The 27,052-nt window shown below is 41.7% G+C and overlaps 1 protein-coding gene across 1 annotated transcript in view; it reads left to right on the forward strand.

Moving 5' to 3' along the window:
* dnah12 (dynein, axonemal, heavy chain 12) overlaps nt 1–27,052 on the forward strand; it is a 184,003-nt gene that overhangs the window by 138,828 nt on the left and 18,123 nt on the right. Inside the window, exons 53-59 of the mRNA XM_078203274.1 lie at nt 381–573; nt 4,615–4,807; nt 6,105–6,277; nt 9,859–9,999; nt 13,799–13,957; nt 20,101–20,245; nt 26,777–26,927. Of these exons, the coding sequence (XP_078059400.1) occupies nt 381–573; nt 4,615–4,807; nt 6,105–6,277; nt 9,859–9,999; nt 13,799–13,957; nt 20,101–20,245; nt 26,777–26,927 (1,155 nt within the window). The remainder of the gene's footprint in view (nt 1–380; nt 574–4,614; nt 4,808–6,104; nt 6,278–9,858; nt 10,000–13,798; nt 13,958–20,100; nt 20,246–26,776; nt 26,928–27,052) is intronic.

Consider the following 27,052-nt stretch of genomic DNA (forward strand, 5'->3'; position numbering starts at 1 on the left):
ACGCTCCAGAGAAAAAAGTCCCAGTCTATCCAGCCTCTCCTTATCACTCAAACCATCGAGTCCCGATAGCGTCCTAGTAAATCTTTTCTGCACTCTTTCTAGTTTCATAATATCCTTTCTATAATAGGGTGACCAGAAATTAATTGGTAACTGTTTGGCTCATGTATGTTCCCGTGCCAACACATGTATTTATACTATACATGGATTATCATGGGACCAGAGCAAGTATTTGAAAGCATGAAAAATAGTTTTAATGATGGAGGAACCAGCATCTCAGAGTAATACCAATGGCAAATAGAGGGTTGGTGCTTTAGATTAAATGTTTTGTCAAAACCATGAAGGGGAGCCTCATTAACTATTCTTTTTCTCTTTGTTTCCAGGGGGTGTGGATTGTATTAAACTCGGTGAGTTGGTTATTGAATATTCAGCTGATTTCCGACTCTATATAACAACGAAGTTGAGGAACCCACACTACTTGCCAGAATTGGCAACAAAGGTTTCCCTGCTCAACTTTATGATCACCCCCGAGGGGCTTGAGGACCAGCTGTTGGGGATCGTTGTCGCTAAGGAAAGGTATCTCCAGCCATTTAGAATGTGCATCTTTCTAAATTCAAACTTTTTACTTGACTGAAATGGCAATTCAAGGTAGCTTATTATTGTATTGTCAGCTTTCATTGCCTGACAAGTGTGCCAAAACAACAATGCAAAATATTTCGTTTATGACAATACCGCTTAATGCATTAGAAAAATATATTGTCCCTTTTTTACCTTCTTCTGATAGATCATACCATTTATGTCTCTTTTTCTATAACAGAACACTGCATTTTTGCAGACGTGATATATTATTTTCACAGTCAATATAATATTGGATCAGTAGCCTGTTCTTGCCCTACATACTATGACAAAATCCTATATCACCCATTATTCTGTAGCCACGTGCATTACTAAAGCCTTTTTTCTGAAAACTGCAATGCAATACCTTCTTCTTCAGTTACCAAGGGCAGAATCTTCCCCTTCCACCATTGGAAAGTCATTGGAAAGTCAACCGATTCCCGCTACAGAATGGGGCGTGTTTTTATGCATAGTCCTGTGCAGCCCACCTCATTTGTAATGCATATGCACGTTCTAAATCGCTTCACATGACATGGCAAGCAGGAAGTCCGGTGCCCTACCATTATGTCCATAAGGCACCTGCAGGACCCCCCACCAATTCTCCTCTGGACAACCCTCCTTCTCCTCTGGTTAACATCCCCCACTTTCTCCTCTGGTCACCCCTCTTATTCTCTCCTCTTTTCTCCTCTGGACTTCCTCTTACCACTCTGTACACCCCCTTCCCCCTCTGGACACCCTTCCCTCCACAACCACAGACCCCCACCCATCGTCTCCTCCAGATCAATCCTCTTGTGTCTTCCGAGCCTACCATACCTGTGCCAGCTCCAATAATGTGGCAAACCTCGACTTCTATGTATGTGCTTTAGAATTCTCCCTTGCCAGGTGCATGCCATGAATATTCAGTTGGAAATCGAACCGGGAGTCCCTGGCGCTATGAATGTATCATACAATGGCTTTTTAAAATATGTAAATTTGTGTATAACATTTTATAAAAAGTAATTCATTTTTTGAGGTGAATTTTCTTTCTTTATTTGTTTTAAATGTCAGATTTTAACCTGCAAAAATTAAGACTCCCTGTGACATACAATGTATATGGCAGTAACCTGCTGCTATGCATATCCCAGTGTTGGCCTGAAGTGACACACACAAAGGGTGGAATTTAATCCAGGTGAGAGGGGTCTCTCCCACTACTCACTATGTGGGTGAGAGCCCCATGTTGCCTCCTTGTGGGAAGGCCCACCATGTTAACTGCCAGTCAGGCACCTTCCCCGGGATCAAGGACCCGAGAGACAGAAAATCAATCAGAGGCTGACAGCTTCTAATTTACATCAGCACCAAAGGAACACCGGTGATAGCTGCCGGCAGTGCACACACCCGAGACCCAGGGTCAGCGAGGAATGCAGGCCACAAGCGAGTGAGGGTGATATGGGGTTGGGGGGAGGGCATCGCTTGCCAGTACAGTAGGGGGAATCGGAGGAAAGGACAGGAGTGCAGCTCTCAGCAGGCCACCCCTTCCTAATATCAGATCCCTCACTCAGGCACTGCGTGCCTTTGAACGATGGAATGATGGAATCCCCTCCCTGGGAGCCCACACTCAAACTCAACAGCATTTGGTTTTTGAACTTTCTGTGTGGGAACTGCCCCGCCTGCCACTGGTTAAGTACCAGCAGCAGCAGGATGAGGCCCTAAAGTGGGGCAGAGGTAGGAAACCAGTCGGGTCCCCACCCGGCATAATTTCTGCTCATTTAAATGCCCCCCTGCCTCTAAACTTGTCTCAGGGAGGCATCAAATTCTGCTTAAATTGTGCGAATGATGCAAAGATTATTCGTAACAAGATTTTGGTTTGCCCTACTGTTGTGTGAGTTGTGATCATTACTTGCCACTTTATTATGTTCCCAATCCTAGTTATGTTACTTGTTGGTGGCAGCGGTCCCTCAGAATCGAGGGACGATGTCAGACCGGATTGATGAGTCTTCAGATGATTGAGGAGCCCCATTCTGGATCCACAAGATCTTCAACAATGGGGGCATGTTGTTATGCAGGGGAGTGGAATTCGCAGCCTTGGATTGGCTTCTTTCTCCTTCCTCTGCTGCTGCCATTCGGCCTCGCTGTCAAGTCAATGAGCCTCAAAGTGGCTTGCACTTTGGACCAAGAGGAGGCATATGAGTGGTCTACAGCCTTCTCCTCCCAGTTAGTGGTGTTAAGGCCTTCCAGAGTGGCTTTGAGCATATCTTGATGCCTTCTCCATTGGCAATCCTTAGAGTGTTGGCCAATGATGAGCTGGGAGAAGAGAACCTGTCGAGGAAGGTGATTTCTGGACATCCGGATGCAATCTCCCATCCATTGGAGTTGGCTTCGCAGGAGCAGGGCTTCAATACCGATAGACACAGCTTCATGGAAGACAGTGACGTTAGCCCGCGGGTCCTTTCATTTGATCTCGAGGATTTGACACTAGCGCTGCTGATGGAAGTTCTCAAGGATCTTAAGGTGTCGTCAAAAGTCAGTCCAGGTTTTGCTTCAGTAGAGGAGGGTGGCAAACACAACAGCCTTATAAACCAGGATGCTTGCTGACTTCCAAAGGTCCCTGTTGTCAAAGAAATGTTGGCTTGAAGAAGTTAGTGCTGGCACAATTGACTTGGTGCTGGACTTCGTCGTCAATGGTAATCCCTTGAGAGAGTGGCTGCCGAGGTATGACAAGTGCTGCACACACTCCAGAGCCACCCCGCCTACATGGATGGCACAGGGGATGCTCATCTGGCCTGGGGAAGGTTGGTGAAGGACCTTCATCTTGGCGATGTTTCAAGATAGGCCAAGCCTCTTACTGGGGATGTTGATGAGGTTAAGTGTCCTTTGTGTGTTCAGCATAGAGTGAGCCATCGAGCAGCTGGCGTTCATGGATGCCCATGGTGGTAATTTTTATTTTTGCCCGCAAGTGACCAAAGTTGAAAAGCTCCCAGTCCAGACAATACTGGATGCTGACACTGGGTGGTAGGTCAACTTGGATGAGGTGGACAATGACAGTCAGGTAAATGTTAAACAAGGTGGGAGTGATCACATAACCTTGTTTAACCCTGGTCCGACATGAAAGGAATCAGTTTCAGATCCTCCAATCAGGACAGTCACGTTATATTATCATGCAGGAGTCTTAAATTTCAATAGGCAACCAAAGAGTTGGAAGATGATCCAAAGAGCTTCGTGGTTTAAAGAATCAAACACTTTGGTCAGTTTGGTTAAGGTGAGGAACAATTCTTAGTTTGCCCTGACATTTTTCCTGTCTCCGCCTTAGCCATCAAGGCCATGCCCACAGTACTCTGTGATGGTCGGAAGCCACACTGGGTTTCTGTAAGAATCTCCTCAGTGACAGGATGAAGGCGGTTCAGGAGGATGTGGACCAGCTCTTACCCACAATGGGCAGGGAGAAATACCCCTGTAGTTTCTGCATGCTATTTTATGCCATTACTGGCATAAAAGTGCTGTGTATTCTGGGTGAAAAAACATTACGCACTGCTCCACCACACCATGTGTCTCGAATACACATCTGTTCATTAGAAACTTTTGGTTGGTAAAAGGCACTGAAGGTCATGTACTTTTCATGTATTGAAATTTCTGTTAGTGGGATCCGACTGTGCACATGTCGACTTCAGGGTTAGCATATACTACAGTGGGGTACTCTATTGTACACAATGTTCTCTATTGACTTTGAGGGGTGTGAGGAATGTGGTTTATCTCATTGTGCCCCGCAGCTTTGCCAAGTCACACTGAGGTTGCGAAAAGCACTATATACATAGTGTAGTGAGGCCCCTCTGAGTGCCCTTTAAAGTTAATTTATTAGTCACGAGTAGATTTATATTTTTACTGTGAAAATCCACTGTGTTGAAAGAAATTAAACAGCATTGCACTTTATGTAACATCAAATTTTAATTGTTGTACATTATGCTTTTATAAATTTATGAATAAAGTACATTATTCAGCAAAAAAAATGCTTTCAATTTGTTTGACCAGGCCTGAACTGGAGGAAGAGCGGAATGCACTGATACTGCAGTCTGCATCCAATAAGAAGCAGTTGAAGGAAATTGAAGATAAAATTCTTGAGACCCTTGAGGGCTCTGAAGGAAACATTCTGGAAGATGAAAGTGCCATTAAAATCTTGGACTCTGCCAAAATTATGTCCAATGAGATTAGCAAGAAACAGCAGGTAAGAATCGGACAAGGTGTATGTCAAGGTGTTCTCAAAAGCTATATTTACTGCTTATTTTTGAAAGTCATTGTAATTTGAAATTGTGTTTGAGAAACCTGTCTTTCTCATGTGAGTTATGTGCCTTGCTCTATTGCATGATAGGTGGGTGATTTAACAGCTGCTTAGAGTTGGAGTCAGGAGGAAAATATATGAACAAGAACATATTTACATCACGGAAGAATACTATTTGGCCCATCTTGTGTGTACCAGCCAAGAAAGAGCTCTACAGCTAAGTCCCACTCTCCAGTTTTTGGTTGGGCACCCTATAGGATACAGCACTTAAAGTGGCATCCAAATACCTTTTTTAATTTTTTGAGGGTTTCCACTTTTACACTTTCAGGCAGTGAGTTCCAGACTCCCACCACTCGCTGGGTAAAAGATTTCTTCTCAAATCGCCTTGAATCCTTCTGCCAAATTTTATATAAGAAAAATATTTGGTGTTTGTGATAAAGAATGTCACAAGGGTGTCAATAATCATGAGTGACTTTAATCTATAGATAAACTGGAAAAAAACAGATTGGCAGCAGTAACCTGGATGAGGAGTTCTTAGAATACTTTTGAAATAGTTTCTTAGAAAGAAATTTCTGGAACCTACCAGCGTAGGTTATTTTAGACTTACTATTGTGTAATGTGATAGTATTAATTAATGACCTCAGAGTAAAGGCACCCCTCGGTAGCAGCAACCACAATAGGATTGAATTTTATTGGTATTTTTGTCCTAGTGTCTTGTTGCACAAGTTATTATTTTATTCGTATTGCTTTGTTGTTACTTTAGCTCTCCCAGTCTGCTGGATTTCCTACATTTGTGTTAACCCTTTTATTTGACTAAATGCTATCTTCTGCCTTGTTTATTGACCAGTTACACAACTTGCCTTTATAGATGTAGTTAATTTTGAATGATACCCACTGTTTGTCCATAGGTTTATCCACTAACCTACAGACCAGCTGACTGTGGGCAATTTATTTCTCATCTGTTTGAAGCTTACCTTACTTAAACTTACAATCGTACTTTTTGAATCTTTCTTTTCCCTCTTAAAACCTAATATCAAATTCAATAATATTTGGTCACCATTTACAGGATGTCTTTTACTGTCAGATTGTTAACTAATTCTGCTACATTACTCATCATTAAGTGTGCACTTTTTTGTCCACAAAGAAGGCGAGAGTGATATCCACTGGTACCGTTGCTATCAGAATCTTCAGCTGTTCTGTGCTCTTTGTTCACTTCATATTAATTATTTATTATCTGTTTCAGATTGCTGAGAGGACAGAACTGAAGATTGCAGAATCTCGAGAAGGATACAGACCAATTGCTAAGCATTCTGCTATCCTTTTCTTCAGCATTGCTGACCTGGCCAACATTGACCCTATGTACCAGTACTCCCTGAGTTGGTTTGTCATGCTCTACGTCCATTCTATCCATGACAGGTAGGGATATCAGAATTGTATGAAATTTCCACAGTTCTAACTACGTTAGAAAGGATCACACATATTTGAAGGACTGGAACCTGCTCTCCTGACCACAAGTGATGCATAGAGGATAGATGAGAGGGCAGGGATGGAGTTGAAGGGAAACAGGGATATCTCAAGAGTAATAAATAGTTTAGAATCTTGCAAACAATAGAGTTGGATAAAATTAATATTGCATCCAGTGGGCAAGTGTAATGATCAAGTAAACTGCTTTGTCCTGGATAATGTTGAGCTTTATAACTATTATTGTGATGGTGATTGACATGAGTATAGGGAATAGACCACTGGCTTTAAGAGTGGTCTTAAAGCCAGTGGTCTATACCTGTATTTAAATAGATGAGAGAAAATAATGGATACTGTGGTCCAAGTTCACCTAATTATCTCAGTTCCATCATCACTGCAGGAGTTCCTCAGTGCAGTGTCCTAGGCCCAACCAACTTCAGCTGCTTCATCGATTACCCTCCTTCCGTCATAAAGTCAGAAGTGGGGGCGTTTGCTGATAATTGAACTATGTTCAGCACAATTCCTGACTCCTCAGATCCTGTAGAGTCCATGTCCAGATGCAGCAATACCTAGCCAATATCCAAGCTTGGGTTGACAAGTGGCAAGTAACTTTTAAAAGATTAATTCAAGGGATATGGGCTTCACTAGCAGGGCCAGCATTTATTGCCCAATCCCGATTGCCCTTGAGAAGATGCTGAGCTGCTTTCCTGAACATCTGCAGTCCATGTGGTATGGGTACACTCACTAATAGTAAGAAGTCTCACAACACCAGGTTAAAGTCCAACAGGTTTATTTGGTAGCAAAAGCCACTAGCTTTCGAAGCGCTGCTTCTTCATCAGACCTGATGAAGAAGCAGCGCTTCGAAAGCTCAGTCCAATGCCGGCATCTCCACATCATGGCTACACTCACTAATGCCAGGCAATGGCCATCTCCAACAAGAGAGATTCTAACCATTACCCTGTGATATTCAATTACATTACTATTGCTGAATTCCCCCACTATTAACATCCTTGGGTTTGCCATTGACCAGAAACTGAACTGAACTAGTCAAATAAATACTATAGCTAAGGCTAGGAAACCTGCAGCAAGTAACTCACCTCCTGACTCACCAAATCCTGTCCACCATCTACATGGAGTGCGATGGAATAAATAAAGTTCTAACTATCTGTTACAGACTTCACTACATTAAAAAATTACGCTCAGTCATGAAAGCCCATTTAATACAATTAAATTCCCTCAAATACTTAATCCTCCATTAAAACAAATATTTGTATTCATAATCCACATTAAAGTTGCTAATCCTTTAATATCATCGTGGAACTGTCAATCAAACTGTGAACTTTCAGTTTCCCACTGTGATAATGGCAGGTTGTGGAAACTGAAAAGCAGCAGTTATGCTACAATTATCACCCTTCCGCTTATGTCAACAGACATCTATTAACATTGCTGGAAACAATTTCTTTTCTCTCTATCAGACACACACAGGCAGCTCTTTTCAAAATTTAAAAGGCAGGGGATTTAAATAACTGGACAGTTTAACAGTTCTACAGATCTTATCAACCTTTCATAAGTATTTACTTCTCCACCATAAAGTTTGGAATATACATTGTGGCTTGAGGCCATTACTGGAGTGAAAATCAGATCTGCACTGAATTTAAATGGCCCAGCCAATTTATATTTTGCACCTGTGCACTTCAACTCAGGTTCCTTTCCCCTGCTCTGAAAATGGGATTTGCTGGAAGTGGGATAGCCAGATCCTGGTCCCATGACCAATTTCTAGGTCTTTGAAGTCTCCCCAACTCCAAAGTCACAGACAAAGCCGATTGGGATAGTAGATGAAAAGGGATACCGAAGGAGGAGTGAAAGCAGATCATAGCCAGCAATTCAGGAGGGAATACACACTTTAAGTAGAGTGTGCATCAAAAAGTATGAATCGGTAGCTTGTGTCATGCACTTCAAAGCTGGCACATCAAGTGGGAGAAAAACACTGCTTCAATTACGTTTTACTTTTTGGAAAGTCTCGAGGTTATGTTAAAATGTTTGGTCAGTAACAGTATAGAAAAATATGCAAAACAAAACAAAAATATTGCAAATCTTGCAGATCCGAAACAAAAATGTCCTAGTTAACATCTTTAAAGAGAAAAGAAAAGTTATAAATTTGGGTATAACCCTTTGAAGTTCAAACTTTTTCCCTTTTTCTACTTTATGATGATAATGTAACATTCTCATCAATTCTCCCAAAAAATTTCTAGGTGTCGAATTCGTGGGAAAGCTGCTGTAAATTACGCTGGTTTTTTCAGTGCGACTTCAGACAAGAATCTCCCACACTCTGCAATGCAGAGGTCACAATCGGGAATATCATTAAAAGCTCAGGGGGCAGGACCTATTCACGCCGGAGCCTGACGTGCGCAGAGGCCCCGAACTGTCAGCCTGCAGTTTGCTAGTCAGCTCGATCACTGGCCAGCCCGGGATCCTTGCAGTGCTACCACTCCACCCCTCCCACGGCCTGATCACGACCCCCCGCCCATTCGCGGCGGGCCAGCCCCGAACAGCCCACCCCTCTCCTGGACCGCCCGATCTACAGTCCTTCCCCAATAGTGACTTCCCTTGGGCAGTGCCATGGGGCACAGGATGTCTCTGTCAGGGTGCCCATGATGTGGAGATGCCGGCGTTGGACTGGGGTAAACACAGTAAGAAGTTTAACAACACCAGGTTAAAGTCCAACAGGTTTATTTGGTAGCAAAAGCCACACAAGCTTTCGGAGCTGCAAGCCCCTTCTTCAGGTGAGTGGGAATTCTGTTCACAGGGTGCTCATGCCCAGGGGGTGCCACCCCATACCGCCTGACCCCCAGGGGGTCCCCGATTGCTCCCCCTTCACTCTAGTGGTGTCTTCCTGCTAGTTCCTTGAAAGTGGGGAGCTAGTCTGAATCTTGCTGGCGTGAATTACTCCTGATTGGGTGGGAGATGCTAATCACATTAAAATAAAATCAAAAACAGATGCAAAGTACTTACCTGGTGTTCCGGCCGGTTTCCAGCATGGCTCAGGCAGCACCGGATATCCGGCACTGGAAGATGTGCGTGTGGCGGGAATGCATGCACAAATCCCACGAATCGGCCGACACGCGATTCTCTCAACCCGCCGCGCTAAAAAATGAGTGCGCCAGGATGGGAGAATCGCCCCCTATATATTAACTGCACTGAATAGTGAGAATATGAAATAGCCTGTGCATTGCCAAAAAAGAAGTTAAGATAAATTGTTGATAAATTCTGCTGACCATGAGAAAGGTGAGACACATTAGGTAAAGGAAAATGATCTTTTTTGAAAAAAACATAATTTTTCCAGCAATTGGCAGGATTTTCATCCAAATTAAGGCATTCTAAAACCGCGGTCCTTTGTATTGTTATTGTTTATAACAATTTTGCCATTCTCTATTCCATGTGTTAAGTGTGCTTTTAAGTCAAAAATTTGGACATCCATACCAGAGAATGTAATTTAATAACCGATATAATCTGAAGTCTTATGTTTTCCTCACCAGTAATAAGTCGAAAATCTTGGAGAAGCGGCTTCGTTATCTGAATGATCACTTCACATACAATCTGTACTCCAATGTTTGCCGCTCTCTATTTGAGAAGGACAAGTTGCTCTTTTCCTTCCTATTGTGCTCTAATCTGCTCTTGTAAGTAACTGTTTTCACAAAATCCTCCCCGAAATTACTGTAATTTTAAACAAATGTATTTTGTTGAGAACAATAAAAAGATGACCTTATCCATATAATTATGTAATGAACTATAATGCATAGGTTGATGTGACTGCTTACAATTTTAATACAACATGGTTTTATAGAAAAGTGTAAAAACCAGATCCATATGGCATATGAGTAGCTTGATTTCTCTGCTCAAACCCAGGACTGGAAATAATCTTAATGTTTGGTGGAGTCTAATACTCTTGTGGTTCTCATACTTCAGGATAAATAGTTTGATAAAAGTTCTAAATGTAATTGGAAAGGAAGAAATCCATGCAATATTAGGGCAGATGACCAGAAGTTTGGTCAAAGAAGTAGGTTTTAAGAAGCATCTTAAAGGAGGAAAGCCAGTTGGAGAGGTTTGGGGAGGGAATTCCAGAGCTTAAGACCCAGGCAGCTAAAGGTACAACTGCCAATGTTGGAATGATTAAAATTCAAGATGTTTTAAAAGTCAAAAGTGGAGGAGTGCAGAGATCACGGGGAGTTGTATGGATGGAAGGGATAATGAGATAGGGGTGAGGCCATGGAGCCATTTGAAAACTGGGATGAGAATGTTAAAATTAAGGTGTTGCATAACTGGAAGCCAGTGTAGGTCAGCAAGCTGAAAAGGATAATGGGTGGATAGAGTTTGGTACCAGTTAGGCTTCCTGGAGGACATCATATTATGGATTGTCAACATCACCTGATCAATATCTAGTTCATGTTTCATGTTAATGTCTCAGAGATAGTGGGCGGGATTTTACGGCCTTGCTTGGGCAAGACTGGAAATTCCTGCCCGAGGTCAACAGAGATTTCCGTTGTCGGATCCTTGCTCACTCCGATTCCGTGGCGGGCGAGGTGGTAGAGTTCCGGCGAATGTTTAGTTCTGGGGAGATTGTTGTTGTGAAGGTAAGGTCACTAAAATGCTGAGCTTTTGAGATTGTCAGAATACTTGTAAAAAAAATGGCAGTTCAGAAAGTTGTCCATGTTTGTTATTGGAATCAGAATAGAAGAGTGGGGAGACCATAAAACAGCAGATGGGCTTACTGAGCTGGAGGTCTGGAGACATGATCTCTACACTGCTTGCAAAGAAGTGCAGCCCAGATAGATGTTTTGTTTTGAGAGTTAGAGCTAGATTATTTTAAAACATTTAGTGAATCCTGAAAGGCTATATATCATGGAGATGGATGGAGCTTAAGAGGGTTCTTTGTTTTCAGTTTATATGTATTTGCCAGGAGGGGAGTTGGTTGCAGTTTGGATTCCATGCGGTTTGTAGCTCACAGAGAAGCCCTGGGAGCTGTTAACAGGATCCAGGAAGTTAGGGCTCAGAAAAAGTTCTGGGGAGCTTTGAATGTGGCAGAAGATCCCTGGTTCTGTGCTGGAGACAGTGATGCTCAAAGAAGCACTGGGAGCTATTTATAGCTCTGTGTAGCCAGGAGACTAAAGTTCTGAGAAACTCTGGGGCCATTCAAGCTCAATAAAACTAGTGGACTACGCAAGAGTTGGAAGTGTAATTAGAGGTGATCGTGCAGCTTCTTGAATCTTATTGAATACTGTCTCAGAAGAAGCAATTGAACCATCAAGAGATGAGCAGTCATTAAGGCAGTCTAATTTGGAGTGGCATTTGATGGAATTCTGATGCTAGATTTACGAAAGTGAAGAGTAGAAATCTCTTGTGAGGGGGACAGAGTTTTAACAAAATTTTGTGATTTTCAGTGGTCACTGTCATCTGGGTGAGTTGCTGAGAAATCCACGGGATCTGTCTTGGTCACATCTGACATTTTGTCCAGTGTGGTGTGCTCAACCACAGTTTTCCTGTTAATTCATATTTGCCTTATGTTAATTTTGAATGTTACAGTGCGAGATAGATACTGTAGATGGTTTTACTTTGCTGAAGTTTATTTTGTTTGTTTAAAACCATGGGATTTTTGGCTTTATTATCCCAGCAAGTACCTGGGATTTCAAACTTTATCTGCTTTAAACAAAAAGTTATTACCCTAACTGGACCATAACAATTATCTTCATCATCAATCACATTGTCATTGGCCATATCAATCCACCAATAATCATATTCTGAGCCATGAAATGCAATCGATATCCCACGTTTCTTGAATGATTTGACAATGATCTCTGTTCTGGTTTCATCCGAGGCCTCTATAACCCATTCATATAGGAATGCTAACATGGGAGCCAGTATGCTGCCAGCCTTGTTGAATATCTTTTCCCCTCCGATCATTCAGTCATTCCACTTTTTACTCACGTTATCCTTGAAGTGCTTGTTCAGAGAGATGTCCAGTGGTTGAACAAGGCTGGTTAGACTGTTTTGCAATCTAACTTCAGCAACATAATCGACAAGGTGTGATCTGAACAGATGAGAAGACTTTTTCCTTACATAATCCTCCTGTCGGAAACTCCAAACTTTCCTCAGCCATGTTTTCAAGCCACTTCGTCCATTCCATCCTTTATTGTAAACATGAATGGCAGCCAGTATTTTGCAACCTTGCTCGGGCGAGGCACATAAAATCCCGCCCGAGGCCAACAGAGAATTCCGTTCTGCGTGCTTCACCCGCCCCAGAATTGGGGTAGGCGTACCAGTAAAATTCCGGCAGACTACTCCTTTGGGAATTGCTGTTTGGGAGGGTTTTTCTCTTGAATATCAGGATTAGCTTAACCTTTGTCCCGTCAGACATACACGGCAGCATGACTTTGAATCTACCCTTTTCATGGCCAGTTGTCTTCACTGACAAAGCTCTCTCTCCAACTTTGCTCACCATTTGACTTGCAGGCATGTCAGAACTTCTGGGAGTCTCATCCATGTTCTCGATACAGGCCAATATGTATTCATTCTTTTGACAATGTTTAATTATAACTCACTGAAATGCAATAAGTCTGTCATCAAGTTCTTCTGGGAGATGCTGTGAAATCTTGGTCTTTTGTTGAAGTACAAAACTGTTCTTCCTCATAAACCTGGTACAACATCCAGGGACGGCTTTGAAATCTGGATTGCCTAATTTTCTTGGTTCAAAGCAAAAATTCTAATAGATCCTCAAGAAACTGAGATTCCATTCTGGCAATTTTCATTGATGTATTTTACAACTTTGTTCCCAACTTTGGCCACATGCAAGGTTTTCCTTCATTTGCACATTTACCCTTGGGCATCTGCCTAAGCTTTGTAGAGAGCTCCCTCCAATCTTTAACATTCTTCCCCATATCTGGAATTCTCTAGCTGCTACAGAATTATTTGTTGGCTCTGCAACCTCAATGACTTAAAGTTTGCACTGGGTTGTGTATCTACCATTCCTTCTGGGAAACACGTGCCTCACTGCGGGGGGCAGGATTGGTGGGAGCATGGTGCTGACATGAGGAGATGAATAGCCACCTTCTTTGGAGTGTTATTCTATGATTCTTTCGAGTAGGTTCACACACCAGGGTGAATTTGACTTCAGTGGACGGAAGTAAAAAGAGGTTGAAATTTTTAGCTAAAAGTAAAAGGTTGATTTATATGTGAGGTAAATTTAAAATCAGTAATTCTTTTGGCCAAGAGTCAACCTTTACACAAAATTAACCGTTACTCGACTGTATAAGCTATGTGCCATTTTAGATAATCTTCACTGTTTCTTCATCTGTTCAATCTTTAATGTATTGGATTGAACAAAGGAAATTTTGTCCACTATAAGGTTTCGTGCAACCTTTGATTTTGTAATAAGTTTGCATAACTTAATAATTCTTTTTCATCTTCATTTTGTTCACCCAGAGCAAGACACGAAATCAATTATCACGAATTTATGTTCCTGCTGACAGGGGGAGTAGGACTTCAGACCAAGGTACCAAATCCTGATCCATCCTGGCTCCAGGACAAGAGCTGGGATGAGATCTGTCGTGCAAGTGACCTATCAAGCTTACATGGACTAAGGTAATAGTTAATTTTTGCGAGTCTGGTCACAGTTACAGGGTAGCTATTATTTCACCTCAATGATTTTATAGGATCATATTATAATTAGAATAAGAGTTCTAGGGAATAATTACACAACAGGAATCTCATAAAATAATTCAAAATTGGAATAATTTATCATGTAAATCAGCAGTTCTCGAACCCCACCTCCCACGTTATAAAAATTCCATACTCCTTCATAATGTAATACAAGACTTTTTCTGTATAGAATTTACACAATTAAACATATACATTATTACTGAAGGTCCTCACCAGTGAGGATCACGTATGGTCCCCATCAACGGGGACTTGACGTAGTGGCGTCGCCGATCGGACTGGAAGCCATTGAGGCCCCTCGGGTGGTCGGGGACAGGGGGGCAGTGCCCCTTTGCGGGGGTGGGAGGAGATAGATAATTAGTTTTTCTACCTAAATACAAAGCCCATATGATTCATGTTACCATGGAGATTAGCTTTCAAAAGGAAAGTGTTTCTAAAATAGGCCTGAAAATTCTCAGACAAGGTTTGTCTGCAAGGATCCAGGAGAGAAAGAAAGAGCGCAGCTAGAGGTCGAAAGTCTCTATGGTTCACTGCAGGTGGGAGCTTGTGCTCTGATTGAAAGACCAAATTCCTGAGGATTTGTGACAAGGTTAGAAAACCCGCCTAGCTTCCTCTCCAGGGGAAAAGAAGGTCACTGTGAAAGACTGTTCTAAGATTACAAGTTAGTAGGCTGAGAAAGGAAAATAACAGAAGCAAACCCTGTGAAGTTACTTTGGACTGATTCTGCAAAAATTGAATGTATGTTTAAAGGACAGTGTACAGTATACCTCATTAATGTAATGTGGCAGTATGTTATTTAATACAGCTTTGGTTTGAGTTCCTTGGAGATATTCTTGAGAACAATGGTTACGATTGCAACCTGGATTTGATGTAATGAGCCTTAAAATGTTTGGTGCAGATTCATTGCTGACAGGATAACTGGTAACAGCCTTAAGTGGCACTTAATTGGATAAACTGTAATAGAATTTGATTTGACAGACAAGGGACAATTGTGCTTTTTTTAAGTTATGTCCTGTAGTTTAAAGTATAACTTGCTTAGAAAGATAGCATTTGGTTAATAGTACTTTTAGTCTTTTGTTACAGTAAAAGTCCTAAGGTGTGAAATTTTATGTCATCTTTTCAGTTATTAATTGGAAGCTTGAACTTTGTTTTAAAAGTTACCAGTCTCTACAGAGATTGTAATAACTCTTGTATAATTCAGTCATGGAACTAAAAATCACAATATATATCAGCATGAATGAGTTAGTTTAATTCATGCAATTAAGTCACATAGCATTGTAATAAGACCTGGCTTGACTAGTGTTTTTTTTTCTCAAATATTATGTACATATACTAACTCCAAAGACATCCAAACATTTTTTCCCAGATTTTGGGCTATTGTGCATTGACTATCAGCTCCCAGAACAGACGTACCTGATTCCCGCTAAAATCTGTCAAGTGTCCTTCTCCCCTCCCCTTGAGGTCTCAACCTGCATGTTGCAACCAAATACCAGCAATTGTGATGTTCATGCATGGTCTGGTACATTGTTCCTCCCCCACACTTCAACCAAGTGTGAGACCAACGGAGAATTCCATTCTGCGAGCCTCACCCACCCTGCGGTGAACTTCTAGCCGTACAATCAAAGACCCTGATCTAATGCGTTCTAATTAGGGAATCCTTTGACAAGGCATTTTGACCTGCTGCATGTACCCTCCGATTCTGATGGCTCTATTATAATGTCAATCTTTTACATTTTTGTCCAATACATTGAAACCTTAGGGTCTGCAGAATCCCCATTGATCTAACATGATCTAACCATGAAAATAGATTACATTTGAAACCCTGCCCAAATTAGTTAATCTCCTGTGGTGTTGTTCATGATGTGGCTTTTGCTACCAAATAAACCTGTTGGACTTTAACCTGGTGTTGTTAGACTTCTTACTGTGTTGTTCATGCACAAGGTAACATCAGTATTTTTCTCTTCCTGTAACTGGATCTCTCTTTGTCTCTTTACACGTTAATTTTTCTTCCTCTCTTTAATTCTGCCAGTCTTCCTCATGTGCACCTTCCACATTTTGTATGGGTTTTACACACTTTTGTATTGTCGTCTTTGTTTCTGTAATGATGATGTGTAAAATACTACATTTAGGATGGTAAAATAAACAACACATTTCTTTCATTGATGGTGTTGGAAATGTAGCATTAGGGTGTTTGGGGTTGAAAGGGTTAATGTGTGGGACTGGAGAAATAGTATCACTCATAAGAGACGCATAATGAAGAGCGAAGAGGGAGAATGCTCATGGCTTAGATTGAGTAACACATAGTCAAATATAACTGTACTCATTATGTTTATATACTATAGAATATAATATATAATAAACTTGTTGTAGTTGAAACATTCCTGTATCTCAGCAATTGTTCCACAGCCAGTGACAACCAACATACTACAGGTACTAAGAATGAAGTGGAAAAGGAACTTAAGTATTCATAAACTTGATGATAAGGATGTCTAACCAATGCAGTGCTACAAAGAACCAACCCCACAAGATGTTAGACATAGCCAAGCAACTACAAGACCAGGCAGTTTTTTAAAGTAAAGTTTATTATTAGGCACAAGTAGACTTATATTAACACTGCAATGAAGTTACTGTGAAAATCCTCTAGTCGCCACACTCCGGCGCCTGTTCAGGTACACTGAAGGAGAATTTAGCATGGCCAATGCACCTAACCAGCACGTCTTTCAGACTGTGGGAGGAAACCGGAGCACCCGGAGGAAACCCATGCAGACACGGGGAGAACATACAAACTTGACACAGATAGTGAACCAAGCCGGGAATTGAACCCAGGTCCCTGGCGCTGTGAGGCAGCAGTGCTAACCACTGTGCCACCATTCCACCCCATTTGAATTTAACCTCATCGGTGGAGAAACCTATAGAAATGATAATTCCTGATAAAAGTTGTAGTTATTTGGGAGAATAAGGGGACAACTATGAGAAGGGACACGATCAATGCAGAACTGAGGGTGTTGTATTTAAATGCGTGCAGGATATGAAATAAGGTAAATGAGTTTGTAGCGCTGATTGAAATTGGCAGGTACGATGTCGTGGGCATCACAGAGATGTGGCTGCAAAGGGATCAGGGCGGGGAGCTAAATATCCAAGGATACACATCCTGTCAAAAAGATAGGCATGTGGGTAAAGGGGCAGGGTTGCTTTGTTCGTAAGAAATGCAATTAAGTCAATAGCAAGCATCAAGATAGGGTTAGAAGATGTAAAATCTGTGTGGGTTAAGTTGAGGAATCGCAAAGGTAAAAAAACCTGATATTGCGTCCAGGCCTCCAAGCAGTAGTCAGGATGTGGAGCACAAAATACACCAGGATATAGAAGAGACGAGTAAGAAAGGCAGTGTTACAGTGATCACGGAGCACTCCAATATGCAGGTGGACTGGGAAAATCAGGTTGGTGGTGGAGCCCAAGAAAAGAAATTCGTGGACTATCTACAAGATGGTTTTTTGGAGCAGCTTGTTGTACAGGCCACTAAGGAACAGGCAATTCTAGATTTGGTCTTATGTAATGAGGCAGACTTGGTGAGTTCTGGTTTCTGTTCCAGAACTTCCTCGGATACTGACTGACAACCATGGGTCTGCAAGCCTCTGTATTATAGTTATATGTAAATAAATATTGAAGTTGTTATTTACCTGACTGGTGAACAGGAATTAAGGATAAAAGGAAGGAAAAGTGATTCCAAGATTGTGAGTTAAAAGTCATGTTGAAGTTCAGTTCAAGTTGAGAAACAGAAGAGTGTTTGCAGAAATGCCCCGATTCGGACGGATAAATTCTTTTGATGCCTCTGTGGAGGAATATACACAATACATTTAACGTTTGGGCAACTATTTTCAAGCCAACAGAATAGAAGGGAAGAGAAAGGTGATCCTTGTCGGCACATGTGGAATTCAGGCCTACAATGTAATACGCAGCCTCACATCCCCAAGCGCACCTATCTCCAAGTCATTCACTGAAATAGTTGAATTGGTGAAAGCACAATCCTAATCCTAAACTTACATTGCAACAATGTAAGTTTAACTCAATCGGGAGAGCCCCTGGGGAAATTATTGCAACTTATTACCAAGTTAAATTGGATCTTAGAGCACTGCAACTTCAGCCACTCTCAATGAAATGCTGCAGGACTGTTTAGTCTGCAGGGTAAATAATGAAGCCATGCAACGGAAGCTATTAGCAGAGACAGATATAAATTTTAAGTAGGCACTAGAGATAGCACTGGTGATGGAGGGCACTGAGATGGACGCACAGGAACGTCAGAGCACGCAAAATGGTGCGATTCACCAGTTAGGGCAGGAAACTGCTGTCAGCAGTGGTGCCAAAACTGAAGCTGTGATCTTAAAATGAGAAGCAAATGTACCCATGAATAGAGCGAGAAGATTTATAAGAGCCAATCAATCGCCTAGGATTGAAGTGGTGTGTTACCAATGTGGGGTAATCACTCCCCTGAAGCCTGCAGGTATAAAGAGGCTAAATGTTTTGTTCTGCCATAGAAAAGGTCACTTAAGACACCAATGTAAAAGTAGGTCAAGTCTACCCAGTAACAGAGTTAGTAATACATCACAAGTGCATAATATGGAAGAGCCCAATGCTAAGGATTTAAATGTGCACTCATTGTTCAACGTTGAAGCGGGCAAGATAGCTCCCATCACTGTGATGCTTTTGGTAAATAGTAGGCCCTTAAAGATGGAAGTTGATACAGGAATGTCTGCTGCAGTGATCGGAGAACACACATTTTGATATTTACAAGAAGGAGTCCAGCCATTGAGTTTGAAGGGTACCGCAGCAAAACTAATAACTTACACAGGAGAAACTATCAAGATGAAGGGTACTACCATAGTACCTGCAAACAGTCCACCCTACTCCCAGTAACAATAGTGTCAGGCCAAGGGCAAAGTCTTTTGGGCCATAATTGGCTCAAGGCAATCAAGGTAAACTGGATGGAGATCTTCTGAGTATGGGAAGTGGGATTGTCTGAGTTAATGAAGAAGTATGGGAACATTTTTGTACGTAAAGTAAAGGGCCTCCAAGTGAAAATCTATGTAGATCCAGAAGCAATTCCTCACTTTTTCAGAGCAAGATCAGTACCAAATGCCTTGTGAAAAATGTTGGACATGGAATTGAAGAGATTGGAAAACTGGGTATTATCCAGTCAGTTCAATTAGTGAAGTAGGCCCATAATAAAGCCTGACAAGACCATCTGCATCTGTGGAGACTACAAATTAATAGTTAACCAGGCTGAGAAGTTAGATAAGTATCCAATCCCGAAAATTGAAGACTTGTATGCAAAGCTGGTGGACATCAGTCTTATATAAAACTGGATATGATCCACATAGATCAGCAACTTGAATTAGACGATGCTTCCCAAGGTTATGTTATGATAAACACACACAAAGGTTTGTTTAAGTAACACGCCTACCCTTTGGTGTGTCGTTGGCATGTGCTATTTTCCAGAAAACAATGGAAAGTCTGTTTCAAGGAATGCCACAAGTTGTAGTGTACCTGGATGATGTTTTGATAACTGGATCAACAGAATCTGAGCACCTAGCTAACATAGAGGAGGTGCTAAAGAGATTTCAGGAGGCTGGCGTTCACCTCAAGAGGAAAGATGTACTTTTCAAGCCACCAATATAGCCTATCTGGGGTGTCGCATAGATGCACAAGGATTACGCCCCATGGAAGATAAAATCAGAGCAATAAATAAAGCACCGGTGCCCAGAAACACATCTGAGCTCAAATCATTCTTAGGAATCGTGAATTATTATGGGTGTTTTTGACCAAATTTGTTGACATTATTGGTCCCCTTGCATATGCTGCTAAAGAAGCAGCAGCGTTGGTTTTGGAAGATGCCCCAGAAAGAAGCTTTCAGAGTAAAGCAATTGTTGCATTTATCAAGTTTATTGATGCATTTCGACCCAACTAAAGAATTGATGTTAACCTGTGATGCCTCGCCACATGGCAACAGTGCTTTAAAAATAGCAAAATGTAAAAACTGACAGTTTAACAATTTCTCCCTTTTTTTCAACTAGGGATCATTTCTCTAAGTCTAGTGCAGAATGGCGCAAAATCTATGAAAGTAAAGACCCACAGGTTGTTCCTTTACCACATCCATGGGATCACAAAATCAATGAACTTCAGAAGATGATTGTTCTGCGGGCGCTTAGACCAGATAAGGTAAAAAGAAAAGAACAAATATACATTTTCCAAAAATAGAATATACTCATAAGGTTTTAATGTGATTTGAACAAATTCAAGTAACAACGAAAAACATTTCTCCTTTAAAAGCTTCCTTTATTTTTTTCCAGTGTTCCACTGTCCTTTATTTTGCAACCTACACCCTAATTTATAGCAACTGCACAGCTCAACACATCTCAAAATAATTAATTACTTTGAGGTGCAGTGAATAGTGGCAGTCATTTTGAACCAAAATGAATAATTGCATAACCTGGATACTGGAAAATCTTTTCCTATTTAGTGATATGAGATCTTTGATATTCATTTTTTTCTTTGAATGTGGGCAACAATGGCAACATTTATAGTTGGTTCCTATTTGTCTTAAAGGAATTAAGAGTCACTATATAATGTGGGACGAGAATCATGGTGAAATGTGCAGACAGGGTGAAAGCTAACTCTGGTGGAGATGCAAGTCAGCTGATGGTGGATTGGCTGCCAATTATCGGGGATGCCAATAGTAGTGTTGTCACTTGACTATTAACCTAGAGACCCAGGGTAATGTTCTGAGGGCCCAAGTTCGAATCCCACTAGAACAGATGGAGAAATTTGAATTCGACAAAAATCTTGAATTAAAAGTTTAACGACAACCATGAAATCATTGCTGATTGTCATAAAAACCCATGTGGTTCATTAATACCCTTGAGGAAAGGAAATCTGTCATCCTTACCTGGTCTGGTCTACAGGTAATTCCAAATCCACAACAATGTGGTTGACTCTTAAATGTCTTCTGAAATGGCAGAGCAAGCTACTCAGTTCAAGGGCAATTGGGGATGGAATGTGATGTCCAATCCCATGAACGAATACAAAAAGTTGTATCATGTTTACTGATTTTCTTTCCATTTGTGCCACCAATGCTGATCCATTCCCACCCAATTTGTGCCCCTTACAAAGTCAAATGTCACCATCCTAATCCCTTGGTTGTTAGTTCAGGATCAAAATCACCACAAACTGTGGAAAAATGTAGTTTAACAATGCATCAGAAGGATATTGCCACTGGCAATGCAGTATTTGTTCCCTGTTTCACTGAAGTCCCAACTTTATAAATTATATAATTTATAAATTATAAATCCAGTTAATTAGAAAACTGGGTATCCAGTTTAAACCACAGTAGCTGAGGTAAGCTAATGCACTTTTTCTGGAAGCCATAGAGTCATAGAGGTTTTCAGCATGGAAACAGGCCCTCCGGCCCAAGTTGTCCATGATGCCCAGTTTTTATCATTAAGCTAGTCCCAATTGCCTGTGTGTGGCCCATATCCCTCTATACCCGTCTTACCAAAGTAACTGTCTAAATGCTTTTTAAAAGACAAAATTGTACCCGCCTCTAATACTACCTCTGGCAGCTTGTTCCAGACACCACGCTCTATGTGAAAATATTGCCCCTCTGGACCCTTTTGTATCTCTCCCCTCTCATCTTAAACCTACGCCCTCTAGTTTTAGACTCCCCTAACTTTGGGAAGGATGTTGACTATCTACCTTATCTATGCCCCTCATTATTTTATAGACCTCTATAAGATCACCCCTAAGCCTCCTACTCTCCAGGGGTCACCCCTAAGCCTCCTACTCTATCCAGCCTCTCCTTATAAGTCAAACCATCAAGTCCCGAAAGCATCCTAGTAAGTCTTTTCTGCACTCTTTCTAATTTAATAATATCCTTTCTATAACAGGGTGACCAGAACTGTAAACAGTATTCCAAGTATGACCTTACCAATGTCTTGTACAGCTTCAACAAAACATCCCAACCCCTGTATTCAGTGTTATGACCAATGAAACCAAGCATGCCAAATGCCTTCTTCACCACTTTGTCTACCTGTGACTCCACCTTCAAGGAGCTATGAACCCATACCCCTAAATCTCTTTGTTCAATAACTCTCCCAAACGCCCTACCATTAACTGAGTAAGGCCTGCCCTGGTTCGATCTACCAAAATGCATCACCTGGCATTTCTCTAACCTAAACTCCATCTGCCATTCATCAGCCCACTGGCCCAATCCCGTTGCAATCCTGGATAACCTTCTTCACTGTCCACTATGCCACCAATCTTGGTGTCATCTGCAAACTTACTAACCATTCCTCTTATATTCATGAAGACACAAATAACATGCCAAAAATTGATGACAGGAAGGCTATGGCAGGTGAGAACCTAGAAACTATCATTATCACGAAAGAGGTAGTTTTGGGCAAGTTAATGGGGCTAAAGGTAGACAAGTCTCCTGGTCCTGATGGAATGCATCCCAGGGTACTAAAAGAGATGGCGGGAAAAATAGCAAATGCACTAGTGGTAATTTACCAAAATTCGCTGGACTCTGGGGTGGTTCCCGCAGATTGGAAAACAGCAAATGTGACGCCACTGTTTAAAAAAGGAGGGAGACAAAAGGCAGGTAACTATAGGCCGGTTAGCTTAACTTCTGTAGTAGGGAAAATGCTTGAATTGATCATCAAGGAAGAAATAGCGAGATATCTGGATATAAATTGTCCCATTGGTAAGACGCAGCATGGGTTCATGAAGGGCAGGTCATGTTTGACTAATTTGGTGGAATTCATTGAGAACATTACATGTGCAGTGGACAATGGGGAACCTGTGAATGTGGTGTATCTGGATTTCCAGAAGGCATTTGACAAGGTGCCGCACCAGAGACTGCTACATAAGATAAAGTTGCACAGTGTTACGGGTAATGTATTAGCATGGATAGAGGATTGGTTAACTAACAGAAAGCAAAGAGTGGGGGTAAATGGGTGTTTTTCTGGTTGGCGATCAGTGACTAGTGGTGTGCCTCAGGGATCAGTGTTGGGACCGCAATTGTTTACGATTTACATAGATGATTTAGAGTTGGGGACCAAGTGTAGTGTGTCAAAATTCACAGATGACACTAAGATGTGTGGAAGAGCAAAGTGTGCAGAGGATGCTGAAAGTCTGCAAAGGGATATAGATAATCTAAGTAAGTGGGTGAGGGTCTGGCAGATGGAGTACAATGTTGGTAAATGTGAGGTCATCCATTTTGGTAGGAATAACAGCAAAATGGACTATTATTTAAATGGTAAAAAATTGCAGCATGCTGCTGTGTAGAGGGACCTCGGTGTCCTTGTGCAGGAATCTCAAGGAGTTGGTTTGCAGGTGCAGCAGGTAATTAAGAAGGCAAATGGAATTTTGTCCTTCATTGCTAGAGGGATGGAGTTTAAAAACAGTGCGATTATGTTGCAGCTGTATAAGGTGCTGGTGAGGCCACACCTGAAGTACTGTGTGCAGTTTTGGTCTCCTTACTTGAGTAAGAATATACTGGCACTGGAGGGGGTGCAGAGGAGATTCACTAGGTTGATTCCAGAGGGTTGGCTTATGAGGAGAGACTGAATAGACTGGGGCTATATTCATTGGAATTCAGAAGAATGAGGGGAGATCTTATAGAAACATATAAGATTATGAAGGGAATAGATAAGATAGAAACAGGGAAGTTGTTTCTACTGGCGGGTGAAATTAGAACTGGGGGGCATAGCCTCAAAATAAGGGGGAGCAGATTTAGGACTGAGTTGAGGAGGAACTTCTTCACACAAAGGGTTGTGAATCTGTGGAATTCCCTGCCCAGTGAAGCAGTTGAGGCTACCTCATTGAATGTTTCCAAGGCAAGGATAGATCAATTTTTGAACAGTAAAGGAATTAAGGGTTATGGTGAGCGGGTGGGTAAGTGGAGCTGAGTCCACAAAAAGATCAGCCATGATCTTATTGAATGGCGGAGCAGGCTCGAGGGGCCAGATGGCCTACTCCTGCTCCTAGTTCTTACGTTCTTATTCGCATCCAAATTATTAATATAAATGACAAATAACAGTGGATCCAGTACTGATCGCTGAGGCACACTGCTGGTCACAGGCCTTCAGTTTGAAAAATAACCCTCTACAATCACGCTCTGTCTTCTGTCATCAAGCGAATTTTGTATCCAATTGGCTACCTCACTCTGGATGCCGTAACATTTAACCTTATGCAATAACCTACGGTGGTAACCCTGTCAAAGGCCTTGCTAAAGTCCATGTCGACAACGTCGACTGCACTGCCCTCAGCTACCTTCTTGGTTACCCCTTCATTAAACTCAGTCAAATTTGTGAGACATGATTTTCCACTCACAAAGCCATGCTGACTGTCCCTTATCAGTCCTTGCCTCTCTAAATGGCTGTATATCCTGTCTCTCAGAATACCTTCTAACAACTTACCCACTACAGACATTAGGCTCACCGGCCTGTAGTTCCCAGGCTTTTCCCTGCAGCCCTTCTTAAACAAAGGCAAAACATTTGCCACTCTCCAATCTTCAGGCACTTCACCTGTGGCTGTCGATGGTTCAATTATCTCTGCTAGGGGACCTGCAATTTCCTCCCTAGCCTTCCACAATTTCCTGGAATACACTTCAGATTTATCTACCTTGATGCGCTTTAAGACTTCCAACATCTTTTTTTGTAATATGTACACTCCTCAAGACATCACTATTTATTTCCCCAAGTTCCCAAACATCCATGCCTTTCCCAACAGTAAATACTGATGAGAAATATTCATTTAGGATCTCACCCATCTCTTGTGGATCCGCACATAGATGACCTTGTTGATCCTTAAGAGGCCCTATTCTCCCCCTAGTTACTCTTTTGCCCTTTATGTATTTGTAGAAGCTGTCCATATCGAGAGTGCCATATTACATTCAAACTAAATAATTTTAAGCAAGTTGATTCAACCACATAAAGGATCTATTCTAAACTACCTAACCGGCAAAATGATTTGCTAAATCTACATTCCTTCTGAATGAACTCCACTCCTGATATTCTTATTTCGCATAGCACAAATGAGCGCCCAAAATTTATGAATGTGGTCAGATTTTAATTTACCCTTGCACTTTGAGATTTTTTTATTCTCGTCATTTTAACACTTTGGCAGTTGTGCAGTCTTAAGTAATTAACGTTTCTTAACACACAGAATCATAGAATGATACAGCACAGAAGGAGGCCACTCAGCCTATCATGCTTGTGCTGCTCTTTGAAAAATCAATCCCATGGGACCACCTTACACGCCTTTTCCCCAAAGCCCTGTAAATATTTCCCATTAAACAATTATATTAAATAAACTCTCCTTTAAGTTGCCACTTTTCTAAATCTGCTAAAATCTATCTGAATAAGATTGAGGGGTAGGTGTAAAGAGATCCAGTATTTCAAGTATCTCGCAGCTACCAACTAAAATACTTACAGATATTGGAAATGGAGAACTTCTGATTTGTCTGAGCAGTTTATTAAATGGAGGGTGGGATTTTCTGGCCTCGCTCGCCCCAAAACCAGAAAATCCCAGCCGAGGTCAACGGATCTTTCCATGGTCCGCCCCTCACCTGCTCCGGTTCCCATGGTGGGAAATTCGCCCCCGTGTCTATTCTATTTTCTTTATATTTGAAATCAAGGGCCCGATTCTCCCATCCCGACGTGCAGGTTTTTTGGCGCATTGAGAGGGGAGAATCGTGTGTCGGCCATTTCGCAGGATTCGTGCATGCATTCCTGACGCATGCGCGTCTCCCATAGCCAGAGAGCAGGCGCAGTCGGGATCGCGCTGGAAACCGGCAGGTGGACAGGTAAGTCATTTAAATCTGTTTTTCATGTATTTTAAATCTCATTATCGGGCCTGGCATGGAATTCTCCAGGCCCAATAGCATCTCCCACCCTGCCAGGAGTATTTCACTCTGGCGGGGTTTAGAGTAGCTCCCCACTTGTGGGGAACTAGCGGGAGACCCTGCCGGAATGAAGGGGGGTGGCAATCAGGGGTCCCTAGGGGGTCGGGCGGTGGGTGGGTGGTGCCTTCTTGGCATGGGCACCCCGGCAGTGTCAGTCTGTGCCCCCTGGCACTGCCCAAGGGACAAAGTGCCCATGCCCAGGGGGCACCTTGGCACTGCCCACCGGGCATTGAGCAGTGCCAAGATTGTTTGGGAGAATCCTGCCCCAAGTTTGAAGTACTTTATCATGTTAAATACTCAGTTTTTATCTGTTTTAACATTTTCTTTGTATATTTTCTTGAATTATCAATGTTTACAATTATCCGGAATCATCTGATAAAATTACAAAAATACATTGCTGCGATAGTTTCTCTTCAGTTAAAAAATGAATCACCATTTGAAAGAAATAAGATAAAATACTAATTTAAAGACTATTTGGAAGAGGGTGGAATTATTTGACTTGTGATGATCGAGTTGATATAATTTCATACCTACTTAATGGGGGAGAGGCAACAGTTATTTTCAATAACCAAAGATCCGTTGACCTCAGCTGGGATTTTCCAGTTTCGGGGCGAGCTACGATAAGTACTGGAAGCTGGAGTTATCCTGATGTTACTCCTTTTCTTTTGTTTATGTTATGCTGGAAATTTTTCATCAGGATATCCGTGGAATAAAGTAATTTTAACGATTGAGGGAGTGCGAATAGAATTATTAGGGCATCTTTCTAAATATATAATTCTGTCTTTCAGATCATCCCAGCTGTGGCAAATTTTGTTGTTGAAAAACTGGGGAAGCGGTTTGTGGAACCACCTCCATTTGATTTAGCAAAAAGTTATGTGGATTCCAATGCCACAATACCACTTCTGTTTATACTCTCGCCAGGGGCTGATCCAATGGCAAGTGAGTAGACCTGACATTTTCTGTCTCTCTCACAATCAGTCATTTCTTGTAAATTTTAACAGAGAGAAAATTATTCTTCTGCATTTGTTCAGCTTTAAACAAGTAGTATGCTGCCATCATATAAT

The sequence above is a fragment of the Mustelus asterias genome, chromosome 3 (assembly GCF_964213995.1).
Source record: "Mustelus asterias chromosome 3, sMusAst1.hap1.1, whole genome shotgun sequence".
Lineage (NCBI taxonomy): Eukaryota > Metazoa > Chordata > Chondrichthyes > Carcharhiniformes > Triakidae > Mustelus > Mustelus asterias.